The sequence below is a fragment of the Cygnus olor genome, chromosome 2 (assembly GCF_009769625.2).
Source record: "Cygnus olor isolate bCygOlo1 chromosome 2, bCygOlo1.pri.v2, whole genome shotgun sequence".
In the NCBI taxonomy this organism is placed as follows: Eukaryota; Metazoa; Chordata; class Aves; order Anseriformes; family Anatidae; genus Cygnus; species Cygnus olor.
The window spans coordinates 11,226,288-11,252,085 of record NC_049170.1 but is presented as its reverse complement, the minus strand read 5'-3'; the positions used below and the strand labels follow the sequence as shown (position 1 = coordinate 11,252,085).

General features: G+C 39.2%; 1 protein-coding gene and 1 long non-coding RNA gene across 6 annotated transcripts in view; one reads left to right on the top strand and one right to left on the bottom strand.

The window, feature by feature from the left end:
* DIP2C (disco interacting protein 2 homolog C) overlaps positions 1–25,798 on the top strand; it is a 316,217-nt gene that overhangs the window by 193,799 nt on the left and 96,620 nt on the right. For 4 of the 5 annotated variants that reach the window (XM_040546127.1, XM_040546128.1, XM_040546125.1 and 1 more), the window contains 5 exons: positions 6,129–6,254; positions 7,101–7,310; positions 13,219–13,350; positions 14,693–14,812; positions 15,784–15,981. In XM_040546127.1, coding sequence (XP_040402061.1) covers positions 6,129–6,254; positions 7,101–7,310; positions 13,219–13,350; positions 14,693–14,812; positions 15,784–15,981 — 786 coding nt within the window. Of the gene's footprint in view, positions 1–1,401; positions 1,498–6,128; positions 6,255–7,100; positions 7,311–13,218; positions 13,351–14,692; positions 14,813–15,783; positions 15,982–25,798 lie in introns of those variants that run through there. The other variant, XM_040546129.1, reaches the window with a different exon arrangement.
* Positions 1,333–1,785, bottom strand: LOC121064510. Its single transcript, XR_005816529.1, has 3 exons — positions 1,685–1,785; positions 1,551–1,555; positions 1,333–1,490 (listed from the first exon to the last, which is right to left on the bottom strand). It is a non-coding gene; the product is annotated as an uncharacterized LOC121064510 (long non-coding RNA).

The window sequence follows — 25,798 nt, the reverse complement described above, 5'->3', positions numbered from 1 at the left end:
TGGGAAATGAAAGACTTGAGCAAAGACAATTGAAGTAATATATGTAATCTGAAATGTAGATGGAAACAGACTTCTGCCATCTTGATTCTAGCAACGCACACCTATCTACCGGTCTAATTTCTTGTCTTAGAAAGAATAGGGCTGAGTGGTGAATTAGATGCAAGAGAACCACCTGACACACAGTTGCAAGATCTGATTTAAGTACAAAAGAAGACACCATTTTTCTTTTGTCTCCTGAGGCATTTATGCAATGGGTGTGAGGAACAGTTTTATAAAGTAAAAATTTTTAATTTAGCTGACGCTTGCAATGGGAAGAGCACCCTGTTTCATGATCCACGCCGAACTAACACCCAGATCTGTGACCCGTGAGGAGGTATCACTTTGCTTACAGTACGTCAAATGTTTGACATGCCAGTGGAGCAAATGCAGCTAATACTGAACAGAGGAAGCCACTGAGGCATGTGAAACACGCATAGGAAAAAAAAACCCTCCACATGAAGGAAGAATGCAACTGAAACTTATTGAATAGAATTTGCTTTTTAAAAGAGAAGAGCAAAAAGGAACAAATTCTCCTGCTGGAAGCTGCATGAGTCTGGGACTAGGAATTTACAGTGTGTTTTACATGTTTCAGCTGCAGCTCTGAGCTTTCAGGAACACTGTGTCTGGCCCAAGTAAAGAATGAGGTGTCCCTGTTAATGAAGTGTAAGGGGAAGGGCGAGTCAGGATGATGCTCCATGCCAGATGAAGATGCACACTTCAGAAGAGAAACGAGCTGTGGTATTGCCCCATGTGTGGACCAGGATGTGGGTGAACTTGTTCATCACACAACAATTCCCTTCTTGCCTCGGGAAGGGAAGGCTGATTTGCTTGTAGACCTCATCTGAGCCTGGAAGGACCATACGTAGTGTCCTCCCCAGAGCAAACAGCTTGGAGAGGGCAGCTTGTCATAGAGGAATCACACCACTTGTAGGTACACATACGCCTGTGCAAGAATGGGAGAAAGACTTGAGTAAAAGTTCAAAAGAGACTTACACAGAGCCAATATAAAGCGGACTAAAACTCCTGGCCAGCCCCTCTTTCTGTATACCAACCCAACATCTGACTACATAAAATATTGTCCCACCAAATCCCAAGAAATGACATGTCAGATCATCAAAAATTTAGGGGATAAATGGCTAAAGGACACAGCATTTGCTTCTAGTTTTCTGGGCGTTATTCTTTAACTTTGAACACCTGTACCTGTTCACGCTACCCACCTACCAGCAGTTACCACAGGTGTGTCCCTGGCATCTTCTGTCACCCAATTCCTCCTGGTCAGAGCAGGCTGCTCCCTCCCCCATCGCTGTGCATTTAACATGAGTGGTCTCGGCTCAGCTCTGTGGGTTGCATGCTGACTACTGAGTCCAGCCTCCTGCTGGTTTGTTCTGCTGGCGGTATAACATTGGAGTGGTGTCCTAGCTCAGGCAGGGTATCACCTGGAGCCACAGATCCTGGGAGGTGGGCTTGTTTCCTTTTCCACCGACAATTGAATGCATTGGTGTGTCGAACACCCAGCCTTTAGGTCCCACTGAGGGATAAAGCTGGGAAAGACCATGAAGAACACGCTGTTCGTAATGAGCTGGTGCTGGGCATTGATGTATTTTAGTGCTGTATTGGTTTTTTTTCTAAGCCTTTTCATTTAAACAGGGACCAGAACATTGTGCCAGGTTACAAGATAAACCAGATGAGAACAATGACTGTGCTGAGCCGAGCACCTCCTGGGAAACCTGGACAATTCGTCCTGCTGGTAAAATAAAGAGTTTACTGCTGGTTACAGTAGATTCGAGTTTCTGATTACAGAGCCCTGTGGCCAAAGCCATGGGTCATCCCTGTGGGAATCTGAGCTCATGGACCCTCCTCTACACAGTTTTTAATTTCTCTGTCTTTGGTCTGAGGCCTCGTCTCTTATTCAATAGATTGTCAGCTATCTAAAGAGAAACTTTTTCTCTACCACGTGCTTCTTCTTACAGTGGCACTTCCTCTGTATTTCACTTACAGACTTTGCTCACAGAAGTATGTTTGTCCTCTCTGTCCTGTCGTAGAAAGCAAAGGGAGAGAATAAACAGATACAAACAAATGACTGAAAGCAAGAGCCAAGACTGCTTTAGATTTTCTGTTGAGTCCTTCCTGTGGAAAAGCCAGGTGGGAACAGTGAGAATTTTGCTACCTATAGGAGTGCTGTAAAGGGTCAGGACCCGCAGTCGTTTTATCAGCTAGAACAGTGCAGTTAGAATGTCACAGACTTCTGCATAAAAGAACATTTCACCTAAAAGCATTTTCTTTCCATACAGACCTGGAGCTTTTTAGAGGGCTTGAGTGCAACTGCGTCAAGGTATATCTGTGTTTGAACCTCTGTCAGAAGTTTATAAAGGGTGAGAAATTGCAGCATGCCACACCATGAGGAAAGAGAGGAGAGGTCCTTTATTAGTTGATTTATTTTTTATTTTTAATTAAAGCTTACAGCTGTGTGGCTTTCAAAATCTTCATACCTGAAGGATTTTTTTTTTCAGGAAAAATTAACAAGAAATTTGTATTTTAAAGCAGCATTCAATCCTAATTTGATGAGTTCAGTTAAGCTGACCGTACCAGGGCAGATTGAGAAGACAGTCCAGACACTTGTCAGACCTGCAAGACAAGGGGCATCACCCTGCCAGAGACAGTTCCAAATGCTAGGATGATGTTCACTGCTGATACTGTGTGTGATATGTGGAGAATACAAACTGCTCTCTGCTGATGGGATTTGGGAGGGTAAACAGTTTCCTGTCCCAATGGAACTCAGGTATGGCTTCTTACCCTCATTATACTTTTCCCCAGAGTGTATCACAGCTATGGTTTCCTCTCTTTAATGAACAAGGAGCTTCTAACTGCTATTCTATGCATTCCCTTTACAAGTCTCTTTGTGGTTTTTTTTTTGTTTGTTTGTTTTTTTCAGTAGCTGCAAGGGACAGATTGTAGGCAAGCAGTGGGAAAGGTCACATACAACAAGTCGGGCACTATAGCCAATCTTTCACCAAGCTAAAGGCAACAAACTACCACACTCTTGCTCAAATTGATGAGAAATGAATCACCAGAGTCTCCTTTTGGTCAGATATGTACGTTTCAGTTTAGGTTTAAGCTAAGAGACTAAGCCTCTGGGTATGAATGGCTTCAGTGTTTGTTAACAAGTCCAGCTGTATACAAGAATGTTAAGATGGGTTGAAGAGTATCTTCAGAACCCATCAATAGGTCTTTATTCAAAAAGAAGACCATGCAATCTATTGTCTTCTTCCCTCTACCTAATCCTTAGTCTTCTTTTATGTACTTAGGTACACTTCATTTCACCAGCAGTTTTCATTCCTGGGAGTGAACATTTTCAAAAGATTTTTCACCCAAGCTGGACTGTTCCTGCTGCCTTTTATTCCTCTCTCCCCAAAACGTGAAAGCTCTTGGTGGTAGTTCCTGGACCATCCCTGCATGGTGTCTTCAGCCTTTTCTAGATGTGTCTCCTGTCTTGGTTTAGCAGCCCACTGACTGAGCAATGTTTTCAGAACAGCCAACCTAGCAGACTGCCTGGAAGCAGGTGTGCATATTCCTTCTGCCCAGCTTCCCTATTGTTGAATCAGAGTTTCTTATCTTTTCCATTGTTTTATCTTTCCTGCTTTTTTTGTTAAGAGTCCTGTTTGATTTATTCCACAGTAAGCCATTACAAATAAACATATCAGGCATGTGCTTTATTAAGAAAACAATTCAATTCCTGGACTCCCATGGACTCATTTGAAAATGAAAACACTGCAAAGTGTGTTTTAATTATGCTGAGGGATTTGCCTCTCCATCAAAAAAGCGTCGAAAAAGAAATCCAAGAGTTGGCAAGTTAGGATTCAGTGTCCAGCTGTCACTAAGCATTTTAATAATGACTTTTTTGGTAATCCTCCTTAAAAAAAACTTTTGAAGAACTTGGTAGTTACACCTCATCTCCCTCCTAATGCTTGTAGCAAAAAAAACCCCACACAATCCTAAATCCAGTAAAACATGAGTAATTCCTCCTGTCTTGATCAGCAAAATTTATTCTCTTCAGAAAATTACTGTAGAGCTTTTCAAAAAAAAAGATAGGAAAGGTCATTTTTTTTTACTGCTTGATACCTAATTTCTATCTTTTGAGTGAAAACCAAGAATTTTCCCTGTTTGTTCGATAAGAAAAGCAAACTGTCAGTGAACGTGTTCAGTCCTGTGTACATGAACAGGACTGGTGTGGAGTGATCAGGTAGGAATTTATCTTGAGGACATGCTGTTAGGTAAAGACTTACATTGCTTTTTTTTTTCTTAGTCTGATATTTTTTGCATAAAACTTTTCATCAGGTATTAATTATAAGAAAGAATGTAAACCTTCTACTTTAAAATAATGACTTCACAGAAGAGAAACTGTTTTCTGGTTTGATGTTAGTGTTGTAATATTCCTCTGTTTTGGTCCTTCAGCTTCATGGCTCTTTTATATCATATGCTTTTTCTGCATTTCTTGTCGATTTTTCTTGCTTTGCTTTCCCTGATGTGCTCATTCTCTTCCCAATTTAAAATAGAAGTGAAAAACAACTCACAGAAGCGGCCGATGATGTTCTTTTTCTTAGATTTACGCTTCCCTGCAGTCTTTCACTGAGAGGTCCTTAAGCCCTGGCAGAAGGTAGGGAACACTATTCTTAAAAACGAGGCATTGTGGCTTAGCAGCAGCAGGTGTCATCTAATTCTTCCAGTCATCCTTCCCAGTTGTGAGGTACAACAGGGCACTTACACTGATGTGGTCCAACCAAAAGCTCATTAAATAAAGGTGGTACAGATTATACCCTCCTCTTTTCTGTTGCTTTTCTCAGGAAATATTGCCTCTTCAGAGCTGCCACCGCCAGGAGCAGGAAATAGGCTGTATGCTGCCCACCCAGCCTGCAACAGCAGTCTTCAAACAGATGCAGGACAAGCAAGATCACCCTGGATTAGACCCGCTTCACTAAGCTCTTACTTCACAAATGGGCATAGCTGAGTTTTGCACACAATTTGTTGCTGCATTTTTTACCGCTAGCATCAACTGGTTGAAAGGCAACACCTAGTGTGCTTCCAGTTGTGTTCCAGATGGTCAGTGTGTGGCATCTTCTTTAACCACAAGTGACTTTTATTGGGTACCATGTGTTGTGCATGCTGTCTCCTCATGCATATCCTTCCCCACACCATAGGAATACACAGGCAAATAGGGCAAGGTATTAAATTAAAGGCAGGCTTATTTCAGTGTATAGTTGTGGTAGTCATTAAAGGATTTGCACAAAACAAAGCAATTATCAAAATATGTTGCTGGTATATTTTACACATGATAAATGGACTCTTTTGAACTTGGGGAAGCAGGCAGCTGCATATACACATGAAAAGTAGAGAAGCTGTGCTCTGGGGATGTCCCCACTGAGAAGTGGACCTGCCTGTGTTGGAGCCAACAGGTCTAAGCTGGGTGTAACACTCACCCGCAAAGCAGAAGGCTCATGTCTAAAGTGCTTGTTGTTCCCATTCCACCTCGGGCCAACTTTCATAATATTTTTTTCATGAATAAAGCCAAGCGACAGTGGCGGGAGAAGGATCTGGGAATGGGGGGACCCACTGCAATTTTGTTGTGACACTTCATAACTCTTACCTTTTGAGCAAACATTCCTGTTCACTTGGTTTGTGTGACTTTTCCATAAATTAGAAACCTCGTTCATTTCAAAACCAGGTGCTGTTAATACACCACACTTTCACTGAAAACAGTAATTGTTGCTGAAGCAACAGCTCATTTCAAAACATTGTTAAATGGAGGTTTACTCTAAGAAAGCGGGGTTCCTACTCTTCAAATACTGTTACAGTGTTCTGGGAAAATTGTACAGCTCAAAGGATTTGTTTGTTGGTACAGCACTCTTCACTATTGCCTCTTTTTCTAGCATGAGGAGAACTGGTGCAGTCCCTCTGAGATCCCGTGCATTCCATCATTTCATATGCACTGTCAGCCTCACTGGAGCACAAGCTAACCTGCACGCAGATGCACTGAATACACAAACAGTTCTTTTCTGTTTGAACACTAGCTTGAAATCTCTCTTTTCTTCCAGATGTCCACACAGAAGCAGTTCAGGCAGCCCTTGCTAAACATAAAGAAAGGAAAATGGCAGTGCCCATGCCCTCAAAACGACGTTCGTTGGTGGTGCAAACATCAATGGATGCCTACACACCTCCAGGTGAGCATTTGTGTTTGTGCATTTTATGGAAAATTTTAAATGGTTCTTTGTGCTGCTGTGAACTAACGGTCTAATGGACAGTAACAGAAATGATATTTGAAACACACTGAACATAACATTGAGGTATCTTGGAAGAGAAGAAGGTGGAAAGTCAACTGGGGCAGTTTCCATGACTGCTTTGCCCTTGGTGGTACCTGACCTAGTGTTAATCGCTTTGATCTTATGAGGCTCTAACTATGGTGAAGTTGTCATATAATATGTGACTCAAGGTATTGTTCAAGTTTCTGGTTTATTCCTTAATTCTGCAATGGAATGTTGTCTTTAAAATTTGTCATACCAGCCAGCTCTTTATGAATTTTTATGGTCTTTTACCTACTTACTACACTGAAAATACTCCACATCTTATGTGTTCTGATACTCACCGTATTCAGCCGGGACTCAATTTCTCACTGAGGGGTAGGCTTTTTACAGCTGGAAAAGTTTTTCTCAGACTTTGTGGAGTGTGTTTGGGAAAGTATTTGGGGTATTTTGTACTGTTAATATGTGGTTGGAGATCTTCAGATGATCTCAAGCCACATTAGAAAGGAAGCAACTTCTATTATCCTTATCTGTTTTCTTGTAGAATAATATACAAGCCATTGAACTAGCGTGTGAAAGCTCTCTCAATGTAGTTAGCAATTGTCTTTAGTTTCAGGGCTCTTGGTATTACAGACTTTTCTTATTGTTTGCCTGCCTTTGTGAGTTTTTCTTAATGACAGTTTTCTTTAGATTTATAACATGAACATGCCTTATTTCTACTTAAACAAGCAAAAGCACTGCAACTAACAGGCTGTTTTTAATTATTAGATACTTCTTCTGGTTCAGAAGATGAAGGCTCTGTGCAGGGTGACTCCCAGGGAACTCCCACCTCAAGTCAGGGGAGTATAAACATGGAACATTGGATCAGTCAAGCGATCCATGGCTCTACCACGTCAACCACTTCCTCCTCCTCAACACAAAGTGGAGGCAGTGGTGCTGCACACAGGCTAGCTGATGTTATGGCTCAAACACATATAGGTTAGTATACCACCGTTTTCAGTGTCTTCAGTTTAATGTGAATTTTGTTTCTCACATTCAGCTGATGCTGCTATTTGAAGCCTTACAAAAGGTTTTCTTGTGCTTTTTCTTCTTTTTCTCATTTTACATATTTTATATTAAAAGCTACTCTTACAATAATAGACTTATTAAAAAATACAATTAAAATTTGGGGGTAGACTTCTGTTATGGCTAACAGTCTAGCTGTTAGCACCCAAATATCTGAAATGTTTATTTGCATGAATTCCATTACTTAACACTAAAAAAGATATCTTTAGGATCCATCAGTAAAGAAAATTAGTGCATGCGGCATTAGGGATTGTTTGCACACAAGTTTCTACTTCTGCAATAGTTTAATTACATGGTTTGAGTGATTTTAGGTAATTCTGTGCTAAGAGTAGGTCCTCTTACTTGAATCTAGAATTGGATGGAATATCTAACAAGGATCAACCTTGAGAAAGACTACTATATACCTTTATAAAAGGAAGCTGGTATTATTATTAATAGCTTGTTTATATTCCTTGGGTAGATCACAGGAAGTCAAGGCTTTCTTTCCATTACAGACCTAAACTTCACAAACATTACCTGTTTCTGGATATAGTGTTATTGACATTAGTCTTCATTTAAATGAGATGGCTATTAGAACGATTAGGCACGTAGAAAGCAAAGCTTGTGCTCCCTTCATTCTCCAGTAACTGCTGTTAATCATATGAAGTGTCTGCTTTGGGTACATTCTTGCAGTGGCTGTTTATTGGGTAGTCTCACTAAAATACATTGGAGCCTATATTGGAACAGATCAAGCAACCTTGCTACAGTTCTGTTGCACACACGTTTATTTTACTGTTCCTCAGCTGATCATTCCTTTTCAAGTATATGTAATGAGACACATGAAAACATTTTAAATGTTCCTGATTTTATATGCTGGAACAGTAGTCCATGTCCCTTTTTCTTTTGCTGTTGGTATAGCTTGATATAACACCTGTATTTTCAGATGACTAATCCTCTTACCACACTATGGAATTGCTGAATTGCAGGCAGGGGAAGAATTTGTATTGTATTCCTAAATTCATGCCAAATAAGTAGCTTAGAACCTTGTTTTAGAAACACATACACTTCTGAACACATTAATCATTGCATTTGGTTATTTTCTGTGACTTCATCTTGAAATGCTAGAGGAAATTATAGCATAGAGAATTAAATTTATCCAAACTCTTAAAAGGTTGCATTACTCACACACCAAATCTTATCTGTCTTAAAATATAGCTTCTTTATAATGTGACATTTCAGTAATTTTAAATCTGGCACAGTAAATCTTCTCTTATAATCACTGAGTTTGCGGTAAATAATACAGCATTTTTAGAGCTAAATTAAGATGACAGTATTGTGTGGAAGAAGAAAAATACTACTTTTTTTTTTTCCTCCTTTGTTGTTGACTGGAACGATCTCTCCTTTGAAGAAAGCAGATAAGCTTACCTCAGTGTAAATATATTTTCATTCTGACAATTAGATACATTAAGTAGCAACTCTAGTTGGACAGTAGTTGTGATGTAAAATTTGTTTGGATACAAAATATGACTGATATCTGCTAACAGGTTCAGACTGTGATCTTAAGGTTACTGTCTGTGTTGCTAAGATCATTGGAAAAAGTAACAGAAGCTGCACAGATGATAATTCTGAGATATATTCACATGGCTTGATGTTTATTTGGTCCAGGGAGTTGTTCTCCAGATCAGTTTACAAGAAGCAAATCATCTGTAAGTATGTAAGGATATACTGCCATAGTCTGGAGATGCAATTTTGATAAGTACAAATTTAAGGCGCAACAGGGAAGACCTGTAATGATAACCAAAAAAAGCCCTCCATTCTGACATCCACTAGGATTTGACTTCCAGAGTGCATCACAGAATCAAAGCGAGATTTTTCCAGTGTAAGTGCTGTAATACAGTCCTGAGAAGGAATTTGATAAAACATTTTGGCCATAATATAATCAAAGTTCAGCTTTCTGTATCATTTAGATTTTTTGCATAAGCTATTATATGTTTATTATCTTACACTGTTTATTTAATTTCATGGCTGGTGCTGCTTTATTATGGCCAAAGGTCTAGTAGAGGATAGATTTCCTTTAAGTATTTATTCTCAGCTATAAGACACTCAGGTGTCTGTATGAAACTACAGAGAGAATTTCTAGTTTGGCATATGTTTCAAAATTGTGTCGGGTAATTCTTGAACTTAGATATCAAAACAGTGAAATCTCTAAAAAATATTTAACGTTCATTACATCTTTGAGTCAGTACTCTATATATTTCTAAGGTCTTCAAGCTTTCATTTGTCTGTGTTACATTTTTTGGACCTATACATATATAAAAAGCAAAGTGAGAAAACATCCCAGAGCTCAGAAATTCATGTAATAATAATCACAGAACACTTACCTGTAATTGTAAATTTAGATAGATTAATGAGTTAAATATCTCAGTATAAAATTTTGGTCCTGTAGCTGCTTTTAATGTTTCCTTTGTATGTTTCAAATATGTTTCTGTTTGGAAATCAAAGGCCTCTATTGGAATCAAAGGCTACATAGGTTTCTAATAAAATCAATTTAGAAACATGTGCCATAAGGCATGATGGATAGTTCTCTGACAACCTTAAAATTCTTATGTGATCTGAGGACCAATATTAACTTATGATACAGGAGACTAGTTTAAAATAGCCTCTGTCACCTGGATACTAATACAGGCGAAACCTGGCATAAAAAGCTACAGCTCTTACTCTGGATTTCCCATCCCTGACGAGAAGAGCCAGCTTGCTTGGGAGAAAAAGCTATATTCTCATCAAGTGCAGTATTGTAAGGATGTTATTTGAATTCCTGGAGACTTTCCAAATGCATAGTGTTTATTTGTGCTTCCTATCTTCCACTGAAAAGTATTCCTCTACCTCTTTACTTCTCCTTAAACATGGTGCTCTGTCAAAACACACCCTCTGTCACTAAATGAATGTGCTCTGAATTGTTGGTTCTTTTTCATTTTCATGAAATGGGGTAGATTATATCACTCCAGTAGCAGAAATGAAGGGTCTTAACTGGAAACAGCTGTTCAGTCTGTGATCTTCTAATGCAAGAATATTGGAAGAGATGGGGAGAAGAGGTGATGCAGATATGTGTTTGATGGAGGAAATTCTTTGAAGTCATGCAGCTGTCACAGTTTCTATTTTTTAATCAACAGATGTGTCAAGATCATTATTCTTAACTAAACCTCAAACAGTCCTTCAAGTTACCAGACGTAAGACCAAGAAGCTCTATACAGATTGTATTCATAGTCTATGCCTGGATTACTTTTCTACACACACACACACAAAAAGCATACATAAGAATTTCACATAACATAAGAATTAACATTTTCTTTAGCAGTCTTTTGGACCGAATTTTTGTCTGAGTGACTTTCATTTCTCCAAGCCTGAGAAGGGAACTGACTGAAGATTTGTAAATCTAATGAATGAAACCTACAGCTGTAAATATGGCCATGATAAGACATCTGTTAAGAACATTCTACAAAGAAATAGGGCAAGACGAGCCTTATTGTTCATCTTCTGCTGGATAAGGATTCTTCTTAATAGAAATGTAAATAGCAGATGGGCAGAGTGTGTGATAAAACTGCACTCTTTGACCAGCCAGTGGTGACCACATAGGGAAGAGAATTCATTCTGGGTAATTTCAAGTGCCAGTGCTGCTTGTTTGTTCAAAAGAAAGCCCTTTTACAAAAAAGCAGGAAACTTCTTTCCCATTCTATTTCACCCTGCTCTGCACCATGTGTTACAAAGAAGTATTTGGTTTCAAATCTATAGATGTGAAGGGAAAGCATCTCTGCTCTGTGGTGCTTTGAGTCACGTATCTTCTCTCCCACACATTAAAAAAAAAATCATATCAATGTAAAAACCTGAAAGGAGATACTTTAACTCAAATTCAATTTGTCTTACAAAGTCTGAAAGATGGAAATATTTCGCTGAATAGATGTAAACAATTATAGCTAAAAAAAAATACTTTCTCATGTTACTAATAGCTGACTAAGTACAATTATTTTCTTAGTCATGACCTCCTCTCCTATTTGCATAGCAAAACTGCATTATAAGTAAGAGATAAAAAGATAAACATCAGCATTTTTTAATTGACTTAGTTATTGGGTAATTCAATCATGATCTATAAAAAGCTGCCACTTAGAAAGAAGGGGCAAAAATTGTGCTGATTCTAGAATACTTGATAAATGACAAGACTTCTCAAACGAAGACATTATTCAAATAATTACCAGTAAAAGCTTCATTGTCCAAGCTATATACTTCAGCTGGTCACTTATAACACAATATAAGGTCTTTATTTCAGTAGAATGCTAAGAGTGGATGTGATCAGAATCTAAAGGCTCAACGGGACATGTGCAGGTTGCAAGATATTTTTGAGTGGCACAATAAAAGCCATCTCATGTTTTCTTCAACCAGTTACAGTGGCGTCTATATGACGTTCATGAATATAAACATTATATAACAACTATAGACATTAATATCATGTCTTAATTTTTCATGATGATTATCTGTCAAATGCTGCATTCAAATGAGAAGTATGCAAAATAGTCGTCTAATATAGCATCCATATACTGTATTTATAGCCATAAAGTTAGTTTTCTCTGTTGGTAGTACATGAATTTGGGACTGAATGCACAAGAATTACATTGGTCCAAAGTTCAAGACTCATGGAAATGCTCGATAATTACATTTCAGGTGAAATCCACTGTAGGAGTTGGTATTATAGTAGATTTAGAACATTATAATACTTGTAGGATATATTTACTAAAATGTGCATCTCTAAAGTAATATTGGAACAAAATTAAATTTTTTCCAGAACTTTTGTCTGCTAAAGATTCTTTCCCTCTTGTAAAATGGAGAGCATTCTTTGTCACTTCAGTGGCAGCAGTATGAAGACTTGTCTTCTTTTCTATCTCAGAGGCTCCTGGGGATCTTTTATGTCAATAAAGAGAGAAGTTGGTATTTGTTCATGGTATTTATCTCCATCTACCCTAATGCTAATGAAAATGTGGAATAAAATTATGAGACAAACTGTAAAAATAGTATACAATATGTAGGCAATACAGACTCAGACTTGAAAACGTGTGAAAACAAACTGGAGCATGCTGAGTTATCAGGCTATGAAAGAGAAAGATTAGGTCTGCGGAATTGTTTAGAAATGCTGGAATAAGTCAGATGGATTTGTGTTTGCCTTCTGGAAGGCATATCTTTGTTATGCAGAAGAATTGAAATAGCTCTGTCTAAAAATAGTAGACAAGCAAGTGTCCATGCAGAATGTAAAGTTCATGTTTCTTTACATTTTATTTCTTTCCCCTAGATTCCAACCCTGCTGTGATTGATTTTTTTCTTAATAAAACAATGATTTCCTTTTTCAAGTAAAATTCTCATATTCAAAATATAAACGAGATATGCATTGGCACTTGCAAGTGATTGGCAACATGCCATATTCTCTTTATTTCGTGAAACTAAAGCAGTAATCTGTGAGAAGTATATTTGTCTGGGTCTTTTTCTATTTGAAGCTGTCCACAAACTTTAACTTGGTATAAAATTAAATGTCAGCGGAGAACCAGCAATCTAATTATATCTTTTTTTTTTTTTTAAGCCTATTGCTTATGTTCTTTCAGATATACGGTACTTGGTGTAATCAATGGAAACATTAAAATTACGACGTACTTTATAGTTGCATACATGCATTTTGTGCATGAATTCCATTGCCTGTTTGGATGTTGAAAAAAGTCAAATGGTGTTCTTTCCTCTCCCCTTTGTTCTTCTGCCCTTCAACCCTGGAGGTACATGGTTAAACCTTTAAACTTATTTTTCACAGAGAATCATTCTGCCCCTCCAGATGTTACCACTTACACCTCAGAACACTCAATACAAGTAGAAAGACCACAAGGATCAACAGCACGGGTGGCACCAAAGTATGGAAACGCTGAACTTATGGAAACTGGTGATGGTATGTCAAAAAGCAAAATCGTTTTCACTTTGAGTATTGTAACCTTTTTGTAGTTAGCGTATGCATCTGTTCTTTGTTTCTTCTGGGCACTTGTCATTTATAAACACCTACGTAGTTACAGCATCTTTGCAGTCCTCAAATAAACTGGTATACATGAAGCTGACATAGAGAAATATTTCTTAATCAGCCCAGCTGATTCCCTGTAGAAATTGTTTGGCAAATAGAAGCAGCAAGTCTCTCTAGATCTGCTTTTCTGCTTTTATCATGCTGTCTGGTTACAGCTAGGCTGTTTTTTAAATGGCAGGGAATGCGACATATAATAGGATGGTTACATCTTGAATAGTGTCATGTTTAAAGTTTTATTTTCTGAGTATATTTTTTTTGAAAAACAGTTATTTGTAAACCCTTTCTTATTTACTGCTCCTCTTTTCTAAAACATATTAAACGATACCTCAGCAGGGTGTGGAATTGTTGACCAAGTGTATCACATCTAAACTTAGCAGCTTCAGCTATAAAAACCACTTGGCAGAAGTGTTGGAGCCAACCGTATAGAAGGGTAGGAAGTTGAAATTTCTGCAATGCAGTGACAGAAAGTTATTAGTTCAGGATCAGATGACATGAATGTTGCAGAGGCTTTGCACTCTGCCAGGGAAAGGGAGGGGGGAGGTGTTTGATGGGATTATATTACAAAAGTGCCCCTTGCCCCACACTGCTGTTCATAATTGTCTTTTTCAAAGTGCTGTGTGGACAAGCATGCTCCCTTTGGAGACTGCTGGCTGATGGAACTGGCTGTAGGGATGTTTGGGGAATACAGGGTCATGCTGAAGTAATACAAAGATGTCAGCCATGTTTAAGATGGATACTGGGCAGACATCCACTGCAGCGTAAAGAGCAACCCAGAATAAACGATGGGGCAGAGCCTATGACCCGTGCTCCTTGCTGAACTACAACCAGTGATCATGGGAAGAGCTGATGCCCGTCTTCTCAATGACCATCACCAATGCCACCTAGAAGAGTTCTCTAAGGTTGCCAACACTCACTGTAGGGAGGGCTTTTTCACTGTGCATCTCTCCCCCAGTCTATGTGCTTTTCCCCTCTAACTTTGCAAGCTCACTCTGATGTTATTGTATTTATTGTTTTTATTTACACTAGGCATCATTGTTCCTTTTTGCTGAAATGATCTTAATGTCTTAATGTTGAATGCTCGAGTCACACTCGTGGTATGGCATGAAACTGTAGTTGTGGTGGCCTTGCAGTCCTAGCCTTTTTCTTACCCCAATTAACATCTGGTGGCGTTCAGCGTAGCGGTCAACTGATGTCTCCATTGATCCCTGTCCTGCAGGAGTACCAGTGAGCAGCAGAGTGTCAGCAAAGATTCAGCAGCTGGTCAATACACTAAAACGGCCCAAACGACCACCATTACGAGAGTTCTTTGTAGATGACTTTGAGGAATTGTTAGAAGGTAAAATGACTGTTTTTCAAAAGGTTTGGGGATCTCTTATTAAAACTCTGTAAAATGTTTGTCTCGCACATTGACTTTGTAGAAAGCTAAGTAAGCCCTCCCTGTACTGGCAAGTACCAAAAAGTGTCGATATTCAGTGGAATCTGCTTGTAGTGGGCTTGGATGTAGTGCAGTAGAATCAAAAGTCTCTGTTGTTTGCTCATGGTTCTGCTTGCAATGAAACTGCAGAAGAGAGGGGGAAAAAGCTTTGCTCTGAGAACATTCAGCAGTGCGTTACAACCATTTCTTTTGAACATCAATATGAAAAAAAACCGTCAGTGAAGGAGCATGTTAAATGTTTTATACATCCTTTGTGTAACAAAGGAACATATAAAAACAAACAAACAAAAAACAAAACAAACAAAAAACCACACTAATTGTAAGATAGAAACATGGATAAAGTCAATAAATGGAAATTAGTTTTTAAGGAGGCCAATGCTTTGGGAATTAAGATTTGTCAGGATATGGTGGTTTAGTCCTCGTAGCAGTTTATAAGAAAGCACTGCGACAGAACATGACTTAAATTGATGAGTTACTAATGGCTTACTGGAGTACAATTTTTCAGAAGTTCTGCAGTTCATCGTATTACTGCATTTTTGCCAAGAAAAAGTATTCTCCACCTCTCTTTAGGAATGAAGGAAGATCGATTATTTCTAAGATAAATATATGTATGCTGCCTCAGCAGTTTCTTCCCCTACTTGTAGAACTAGTGTTAATATAAGCACATGCATTCCTAAGATGTTTCAGTGTCCTCATCTCTGTTAAACTTAAAACTTAATTATTCTGTTTTATGTCTCCGTTGCTTCTCAATACCTTCTAACATGTCATTATTTTCAGGATATTTTGCAAAGGTAACTTATTCTCTTGGTTACACAGGTGTACACAAGGTATAGAATTTACATGGTAACTGTATATCTTTTCATAATCATAAGTTCAACAGCCAGATCCAAACCAGCCAAAGCCAGAAGGAGCTCAGATGTTGGCTATGCGTGGGGAACAATTAGGTGTGGTTACAAACTGGCCGCCTTCTCTGGAAGCAGCTTTGCAGCGATGGGGGACCATCTCACCAAAAGCTCCTTGCCTAACCACTATGGATACTAATGGAAAACCACTGTATATTCTCACTTACGGTGAGCACTCTTCAAAGTCTTTGTGATTTTATGTATAGTACGTAGCGTCTGTATGTATAGTAAATACATAAGTATATAGTGAAAAAGCACTCAAAACAATGCATCTTTTCCATTTCTGAATAAGGTAAAAAAATCTGAAGTTGTTGGTGTCCAAATATGAATTTCTGAGGTGTTATAGCATGACTTATTTCACAAAGAGGAAAAGAGCTGAGTTGATATACCTATGGAATCACAGATTATTAATTAAAACCACCTTTTAAATAGAAATACATACTAGGACAGACTTTTCTGAAGGTTAAAGTCTGTTAAGCCTGGGATATTTCCCAGGCTTTGTTCTGAAAACAGAGAACCTGGTATACAAAATTTACCAGCTTCCTGAAAAGTTAAAATAGGATTTTTTTCCATGTTTTTTACACTTTACTGGCGTTGCAGTAAGTGTAATATGAATTATTCCTCCTGATATGTAGTTGTACAGCTAGCAAATATGCCCCCTTGGAATAGATTTGCCAGGATATATTTGTGTGATCTTTTGTATGTCGATTTATTTCCGTATGTTCATTGCACTGAGAGAGGCCAAATGGAGACAAACATAAGGATATCTTTGTCAAATAACTCCCAAATATCTTCTAATTTTGAGAAGTTCAGAGAGCATTTGTGAGATGTTCAAATGAATTATTTTGAATAACCATCAAACTTTGAAAGCAAGTTGGAACATTTCTGTATGTTATTGGTATGAATATAAAAATGATTTTGCTTTTTTTTATTTCTGCCTTCTCAGGGACCTAGAGTCCTGTGCAAATAATATTTTTATATGCTGTTATACAGAGGTGTGTCTGCATTGTTCATTGCTGAATGCTCCCTTCTGTTCAGGATTTGGGCTGAGTGATAGTCCTTGGCTGAAAAAGATGTTTGCTGCAAGTTTGGGATTGCAAATACAGTTAAAGGCTTTTAAAGCGTAACAGAACTTTAGGAACTGAAGGTCATGCATGAAACATTTTCCCTTCAGGTGCTTCTTAGAGTTAAGAAGTTACTTAAATTAGGGAGCAAAGATGATTCACCACTGATCGATGTTTTTCTTTCTTAAGGACATTTACTTGGAACTAGAGAAGAATTTTTATGTTTGCAATTACATGTTTGCAGAAGAGCAATTCATATCATCTACTGAATGCCCTAAATAAATTTGACAGGACAGGAAATGAAGATGTTAGTAAGAATCAGACCATTTCTGAATATGGGATTCTGTCCAGAGAGTCTGAGCATATGTCCTATTTCTCCTGAATTGCTGTAAGCTGAACAAAGCCTGAGGAGCTCTTCCATGGGGCTTATGAAGCCACCTAGCCTGTTTCTCCTTCCTAAGCTAACTCTTCCTGAATCCATCTTCTAAATTGTCCAAATCCTCAGAAAAATTAGACTAAATCTTCTTTTTTCTTCATTATTATCATTTAGCTACACTGATTTTTGTTGTTGCTTTTCAGTAGTTCCCCAAGGTTAGAAAAAATCAAATCTCCCTCCCCCCCGCCTTTTTTAAATAAATAAAATAAATTACAAAACCACAGTTCATAGAAGATGGAGTGAATTCTCTGCTACCTAGATTTCAAGTGTACATTCTTCTTCATGGGATAAGTAAATCCATTTTGATGTAACACACATCACAATTTCCTTTACTAATTTCCTTTACTAGTTTTCTTTACATGAATAATGATTGCTTTTGAAAGATAATTAGTTTACGGATGTGCCATTTGATTGGTGACTTTATGAATGATTTTGCTGTAACTATGCCACCTTTTAGCTCTACTATTTCCGAGCAATTGTGGACATAGCATTTTAAAAAGTTGAAGACTAACAGAAATTAAGCCTTGAAATCAGCAAAGACATTCATATGCATGAATTTTTATCCCTGCTTAGTTCCCCTGGCCCCAGTGTAATGAACTTTTGAAAGATGAGGCTGCCGCCAAATCCTACCACATGGCATTAATATGACACTTCCTTTCCTTGTGGTGCGTATTTCCTTGTATCAGATGACCAAAACTTTAAAATATCAACACTGAGAACTTCCAGTAGCCTCTGAGTTTGTATCTCACAGTTCCTTTTGGGTACTTTGATAATTCAAGGAAACTCTATATCTGGGACTTTTCATATGTTCACAATTTTGACAAATATGCAAGATTTTAAAGAATAATTCTAAATTTCTAGAGGTTCACTCCTGACGTATTATGTCCCTGCCTTCAGTATTTTATCTCTGTTTACTGTTTCTGCTTCAATCTTTTCTCATATCCTCTCTAATATCTGCATGGAAATCCTCATTATTCAGCTTTCTGGATAGGAGCAGGATCCTGCATGGTATCTTCTGTTCCCTACTTTTTTCATACAAAACATCTTTTCTACTTTCTTGTCTTTGCATGGAGGAATCACAGGTTTAACTGCTTATTCCAGATCTCTTTCCTTCTTTCCAAATTGAGCTCCAGGGCTGTTCCTGTGACAGATTTGTAGCTGTCAGCTAAAACACATCACAGCTAAGAAAGAGTACTTATTCCCTTCACACCAAGCATTTTCATCTCCTCCTTTCTTGATCAGTGTAGACAATATTGCCATTCTGCCAGCCTTTAGGGCTGTAACCGCAGTATGATAAATGACCCAGGCATTTCTTTAGTTTTGTACAGCCATTCTGTGTCTGATCATTGCAGATAATTTTGGGGGCAAATCTCCTCAAATACAGACTTTTCTTCACATCCACACAGCTAAATCTCATCCCATCTGTCACCATAGTCTTGGTTCTTACAGCAGCCTTTCTCTGGCCCCCAAAAATCATAGATTCATAGAATTATTAAGATTGGAGAAGACCTTCAAGATCCATGGTCCAACCATCCCCCTACCACCAATGTCACCCACTAAACCATGTCCCTGAGCACCACGTCCAACCTTTCCTTGAACACCCCCAGGGACGGTGACTCCACCACCTCCCTGGGCAACCCGTCCCAATGCCTGACTGCTCTTTCTGGGAAGAAATGTCTCCTCATTTTCAACCTGAACCTCCCCTGGCACAACTGGAGGCCATTCCCTCTAGTCCTATCACTAGTTACCTGTGAGAAGAGGCCGACCCCCAGCTCCCCACACCTTCCTTTCAGGTAGTTGCAGAGAGCAATAAGGTCTCCCCCGAACCTCCTCTTCTCCAGACTAAACAACCCCAGTTCCCTCAGCCGCTCCCCACAGGACTTGTGTTCCAGGCCCTTCACCAGCTTCGTAGCCCTTCTCTGGACATGCTCCAGGACCTCGATGTCCTTCTTGTAGTGAGGGGCCCAAAGCTGAACACAGTACTTGAGGTGCGGCCTCACCAGAGCAGAGTACAGGGGGACGATCACCTCCCTGGTCCTGCTGGCTGCACTATTCCTGATACCAGCCAGGATGCTGTTGGCCTTCTTGGCCACCTGGGCACACTGCTGGCTCATGTTCAGGCGAGCATCAGTCAGCACCCCCAGATCCTTTTCCTCTGCACAGCTTTGTCTAATCTCCGTCTTCCCATTCCCCTGCAGGAATTCATCTAATTAGTAATTGCTTATATCTCCTGTGACTTTTTCAGCATGTTTTTCAAGTTTTTTTTGTCTTCTATAGCATGTTAGGATTGTCTTCCTCCATGTGTCTCAGATTAAGAAATAAGACAGAAGAAATGAACAGCTGTACTTCTACACTTGATCTTTTTTAAGCAAGTTTTTGAAATATTTTCTCAGTTCTACAAGTTGTTTTCACTGTCCCAATTGTAATTGTTACTCAAAACTCCTAAACTCTTTCTAGTGAATGAAATGCTATGAATATTCCTTATTTCTCAAATATTTTATTCCTCTGGGAACTTGCTTAAGTGGAGAGCATCTTAGTTAAGTTATTCACAATCCCTTTGTAAATCAAATCACTGGATATGCATAAATAGAAATGTCTGAGATAAGGGAGGGAAAGATGTCTTTATAAGGTTTTATGTACATCTGAACTCTGACTAGAAACCTAACACGCTTTGAGGAAAAGAAGGACAATTTCTTGCTCAAACAAAGTTGATCAGAGTAGTCAGACAGCTGATTTTGGTATTGTTGGCATTACAAATGAAATGCTTAGTGATTTCTTAGTGGAGAAACATGAATAAAGGATAATTAAATCCAATATACTACTTACACTATCACAGCTACTTTTCTTACTGTAGAGTGATTATTGTAAGAAGGATCAGAAGGGCTGGGGAAAAAGTAAAAAGCTGAAAGTAATTTGGAAATAAGCAAGTTTTGAGCTTTTTTATTGCAACCATTATTAAAACCAACGAAATGAGTACCAGTTAACTGCATTGGATTCAGAGAATCTCACATTGCCTTTATCTAACACTTTCTGTAATCAGTTTTTTAAACCATTTCCAGTAGCTCCAGTGTATTGTTTCACACATCAGAGGCCCACTGGAAACAGCAGAGCTAGGAGAAAAGAGCAGAAAAGGCTCTTTGGATAGTGAACTGTTGTTTTTTTTTTTAATCCGTTTTGACTCTGTGGAGAAAGAAATCATTTTTCAGATGAATTGCCCATTAAAAAAATAACACATAATGCAGCCATTAACATCTTGAGGCCAAAGTTATGCTGTCTTAGCAGAGGTGTTACACTGGGGATAGCCTGAAATGGTTGAAGCTCAACAACAGACAGAAAATAGCCACCCCCAAGCTGTGCTGCAGCTGGCGTGTGACCACAGCCATCTACATCCTCATGCATCCAGGATCTCCTAGACCAGGAATTTCACAGTTACCAGGAGCGTAAAGGGAACTGAGAGTCTTCTCATAACCAAGTAATGAAATAACCAGATTGTCCTTATCTCTGAAATAAATCATTGCTTGCAGAGGTAGAAGTCATCATGGTTTAAGTCCTTAGACATCTATCAACAATATGGTTAATACTTTCAACCTTTATTGCTTTAATAAAGATAAAGAAAATTGCTTGCTTTAAAAATCTATATTACAAAATTGTGATTTAGACTGGGATATCAAGTATTGTAATAATAACATTCCCTCTATTCTGTGTATGTCTGGGGTATTTTATTCTCTGCAATAAAACATTTTTGTTATTTTGTTTGGATATTTTTCCAATAAGACACCTGCTTCATTTGCTGCTCAGTGTGGATCTCAAAAGTTTCTGAAGAAAGGGTTAGCAGAGCAGCAGAACTGTAACTATTATTTTGCGATGCAGAAAAGGTGCCCCTTTACCTGTATCATGTTAAGAAGTCTGCCATTTATACCAGATTTAATGTCTTCATGTTTCTGTTTAGTGTAAGAAATATATTGTGATCTTGAAAGAATGAATATTTGACAACATTGTTTTCAGTTAAGTTTTGGCAGTCTCGCGATTGCTGTGCATGGAGATTGGTAAGCGACCACAGGTTTGGTTTTGCTGAGTTAGTGCTGTGTGGTTCTTAAAAGCATACAGAATTCAATAAGGGAATTGATTGTGGTTTGTTTTGTCTTTAAGTTTTCTTCCTGATGCAGCTTTTCTCTTATAACCTTCTTTACATTCAACACAAACATATAGTCCTTTTACAGATTTGTGGAGGGGAAGGGGATTTACTTCAGTGTCATGTGGAAATCATATTTTTTTACCAACTGATCCCTTTTTGTATGTTTTTTTAAGACCTGGTGGTTTCCTTTATCCTCATAATGTGTTGCTTAACCAGATGGGACTGGCTATTCACTCACACTAGCTTGCAAATTTTTGTAGGAAAAAGATACTGCCCTCTGAATAGGCTGTTAGCATAGAACAATACTGATTACAAGTGATATTTAGAATATGTGGTTAGTGCTGTAGAGTTGCTACTATACAACTAAATCAAAATTCCAGCAGAAAACAAACAAACAAACAAAACCCACAGATATTTGCCCCACACATGCATTAACAATGTTTGTTTTGGCTGCCAGAATGTGAGGTGACATTTTTCATTTGCTCCTGCCTTGACTACGTGTGTGTGTGTGTGATGTCTGCAGGACATGGCTCAGCTTCAGAGACGTAGCTGGTGCACCACACACTTGCTGATACTTGCTGGGCACTGGGAATGCTCAACTTGGTTTGCCAGTGTAGGAAGAACATTAAAGGTGACTTGGCCTCACTGCAGGAACACACTGCTAGGGCTTGCAGGTCTGGTGGGAATGTCTGCGACAAGTGACAGGAGCAGCTAAGGAAGATTTGATCATCATTAGAAGATTTATTTCAGTAAATGCTTCAGCAATTAGAAGCGTCTTGGGCTATAACAGATACAGAGGAGAAAACCTTGATTTCTTTGTATCTTGTAGAGTTATAAAAGATTTTGGAAACTAACACCAAAATAAGCAGCTTGATGGGGGGTAGGAAGATTACAATTTGTAGTAGTGACATGTAGTGGCAAGGTACGTGTTAACTGAATGTTGTCCGGTTTTGTTTGTTTTCCCAAATCAACTCAGGAAATTCTTTGGATACTGAACAGTTTTCTTTGTTTGAGAGAGAGTTTTGGACCTGAAAACTGGAAAATTCAGGTCCTTATTGAAGGCATTGAGTTACCCAGGACACTTGTGTGTGACTGACAGAGCCCAGGATCTGCAGGAGCGCAGCCCCCCTCTGGAGACTACCCCGGTGCCCAAAATGCCACTGGACATGCAAATTTCTCTCTAATGACTTATCTCTCTAAAGGACTTACCAAGCTTTCATTTTCAAACTCAAGAAATTAGTTCACATACGACAGAGTCAGGTAGGGACAAGTACTGCGAGCATCCAGTATCCCCGGCAAGGCAGGTGGGAGGGCAGTTGAACAGGACCAGGGAAACAAAGATGAGAAGGGCCCCAGGGTCTGGAAGCAGCAGTGGTGCTGGGGGTAGCTGCACCCAGCTGGTGGTTGCTCTCCATCGCTACAGGAGAGCACAAAACCATTTTCTGCTATAGTGGCATTGCTGGACAAAAGGAGATCTGTCGCCGTGCAGAAACGTGGGCTGGTCCAGCCCCTGCTGCCTGAAACTGCTGCTTGAGTTTCCTACCTCTGCCCTTCTGTCTTCAAGCCAACTTACTAGAAGATGGATGGCGATGTGTTTATCTGAGGAAGACCTGTGCTGAATTGTGGACAAAGGGCCATATCCTCGGCAGCCCCCAGCGGCGCAATTTCCTTTGCAGCTCACGTTCCTTCGTAGCAGGTTTCCCCCACGCAAGGATCGGCCCCATCCTGGAGTGAAAGCCTTGGATGGAGCACAGCTGGTTCCCCCACCGGGCTGCCTTCTGCCCCGGGGCAGATGTGCACAGAATTGAGGTCAAGGCAAGGTCTCCTCATCGGGATTTGCGGGAGAGATTTTAGCAATCAGCTTTTTCCCAGCAACGTCTAATCTCTCAAGTTTACAAAGGAAGAATTACACTGAATTGCAACCTAGGCAGAACCGAGGAAGGAAACACTTCAAAGATTTCCTTCTTTATAACATCCTCTGTTACTGAGGGCTTTTATCCCACAGTCATGGAGCCCTTTGTGTTTTTCAGTGACGTTGGCAGGCCAAACGGGCAAGGTGGCAAAATAAACACACAGTTCAGTCGGCCTCGTGTTGCGCCTCATCCAGCAGTCGCAGGCCTGGCCCTGGTGACTCATGCCTTCCTGGCTCCAGCTCCCGCATTGCTGTTCACTTCACAGCTCTGTCTTTTCTGGAAGGAAGCTATATACCTAGAAGAAAAATGGCGGGCTTGCTGTTGAGCACAGTCCCGGTCTAGATCTGTGTGGGATTCACTCTGGGATCAGTGTGCGAGATGGCCAGTGTGCACACAGCAGTGCTCCTCGCTGCTGGCCGAGCAGAGGCCACAGCAGCCAGGGACAGGCAGAGCCTGAGTGCACTGGGTTGAAGAGATGGAAGCGCTGAGGGATGCAGGAGAGACCCTTTGTCCCTGCTCTGTCAGAGCTCAGTGCAAACTGCCTTCCTTGTTCCAGTTTTCCATGGTTTCATACCCTTTCGCACATACAGGTAGCTCAGTTAGTTGACATAGTTTGGTATTCCAACAGTAAATAGAACAGGAGAGGGCCTGGAAGGAAGAAGACCTCTAGAAATTATTATAGACTTATTTTGTGCAGTTCAAGGTGTGTTGAAACAGAAAGGTGAGGAAGTAGTGAGACAGCCTTGTATGCTCTATATTTCAGAAGCTGAAGGAAAATTTTGGAAGTAAGGGAGCATCATGACAAAATGTATTTAGACTTAAATATTTACAACCTTACCAGAAAGTAACCCATTAGTCTTTGAGAGAACTTTATTTCTACATTTACTTTGATTTACACTGGCATGGAGATAGTTGTAGTGTGTACCCATGTACTTCTGAAAGAATGCATCTAAGTCCTTTAATATGAATAGTGCTTCAGATCTCAAATGTTGAAGAAAATATTGTATGCAAGATGGCACGTTTGATATATGAAAAATGAGTATGAATATGTCACAAATGCAAATTTAAGACTTTTAACAGATTTAATCTCCATAGTTCCAATACAACTTTTCACAGCAGCCCCTTATGTCTCTCAGAAAAGGGATCAAAATCTCAGTGTTCATTATAAGCATGAAAGTGTTTTGTGTAAAGATGGTTCTTCCTTGCATTCAGAACTTTTACCAGGCTTTTCATTTCCATTCTCCAAATTTCTGTATCAGTACTAATTGCTCTTCTAAGTTTGTTGCCACTGAAACTTTAATGTTGGAAACCTTTAAGAAAATGAGTGTTTGCTTTTCTAGGGCATCCTTGTTTTTATCCCACTTGCTGGTCAAGTTTAAGTGTTGACTGATGCAACAGGGATGCTTTTAAAGACTTTTTCCCAATAAACGCAGGTAGTTCCACTGCAGTGTTATGATGGTTAATTCTGCAGAAGTATTCCTGTATCCACACTGCGTTTTCAGTGGAACAGAATTGACTTGTGTTTGTTTTTAAACATCAGGGCAGTTCAGCATCCAAATACTAGAGCAATTTTAAATATATTAAAAACTTCACAAAATATAATTTGATGATAAAATATTACCATTTTCATAAGAAGTAATTGCACTTAGGACTTTCTCAATAACAAGCAGCAGTGACCTTCCAATTTTCCTTAAGAGTTAAAACAGAAAATCTGGCCTTCTCATTATACATTACATTTACATCAGATTGGCACTTAAAATAATACAGCACTGCATTTCATATCCAGAATGTGGAGGAATTTATTATAAAAACTGCTTGGCTTAGTTATAAATAGCAATAGTGCTTGTTTGGGAGCCTGAACTGCTGAACCCCATAGGTAATCCATTGTCAGAACCTATTATTGTTTAAGTTATTGGTGGGCATGAATTAAAGATTTGTTACTGTCAGACTGAATACTGCTTCAAGACAGTAGCTGAGGGCCAGCCAAGACCAAGGTCTGTTATGCTAGGTATTATTCGAATGGAAGTAACAAGGACTGTAAACAAAGGCTCTCGGAAAGAACTTGCATAGTCGGGATACACTGATCTCTTAAAGGATTAATGAAAGGCACAATGTGGCCAGTGACATCTTGATGAGATCATTTTTTCTTTAAATAATATTGGGACAAGGTCTTCATGAGGATTAACTAAGTAAGTGAAGATGGAGAGATGAAGCAAGGGAGAACAGAGATGGTAAAAAGGAAGGATACCTGGATGCAAGTGAAATGAAACTGAGGGAAAGGACTGTGTGGGAGTGGGGGAGAAGTAAAAGCCAAATTAAATTGAAGAAGGTCCGGAATTAAAAGTGCAACTCGTCTTACAGGTGTGCTAAGGATCAGAGGGTCCCTGCTGCTTCAGTGTGCCCCTTTGGCTGTGGGGTGTTTTCTGTTTGTTGATTT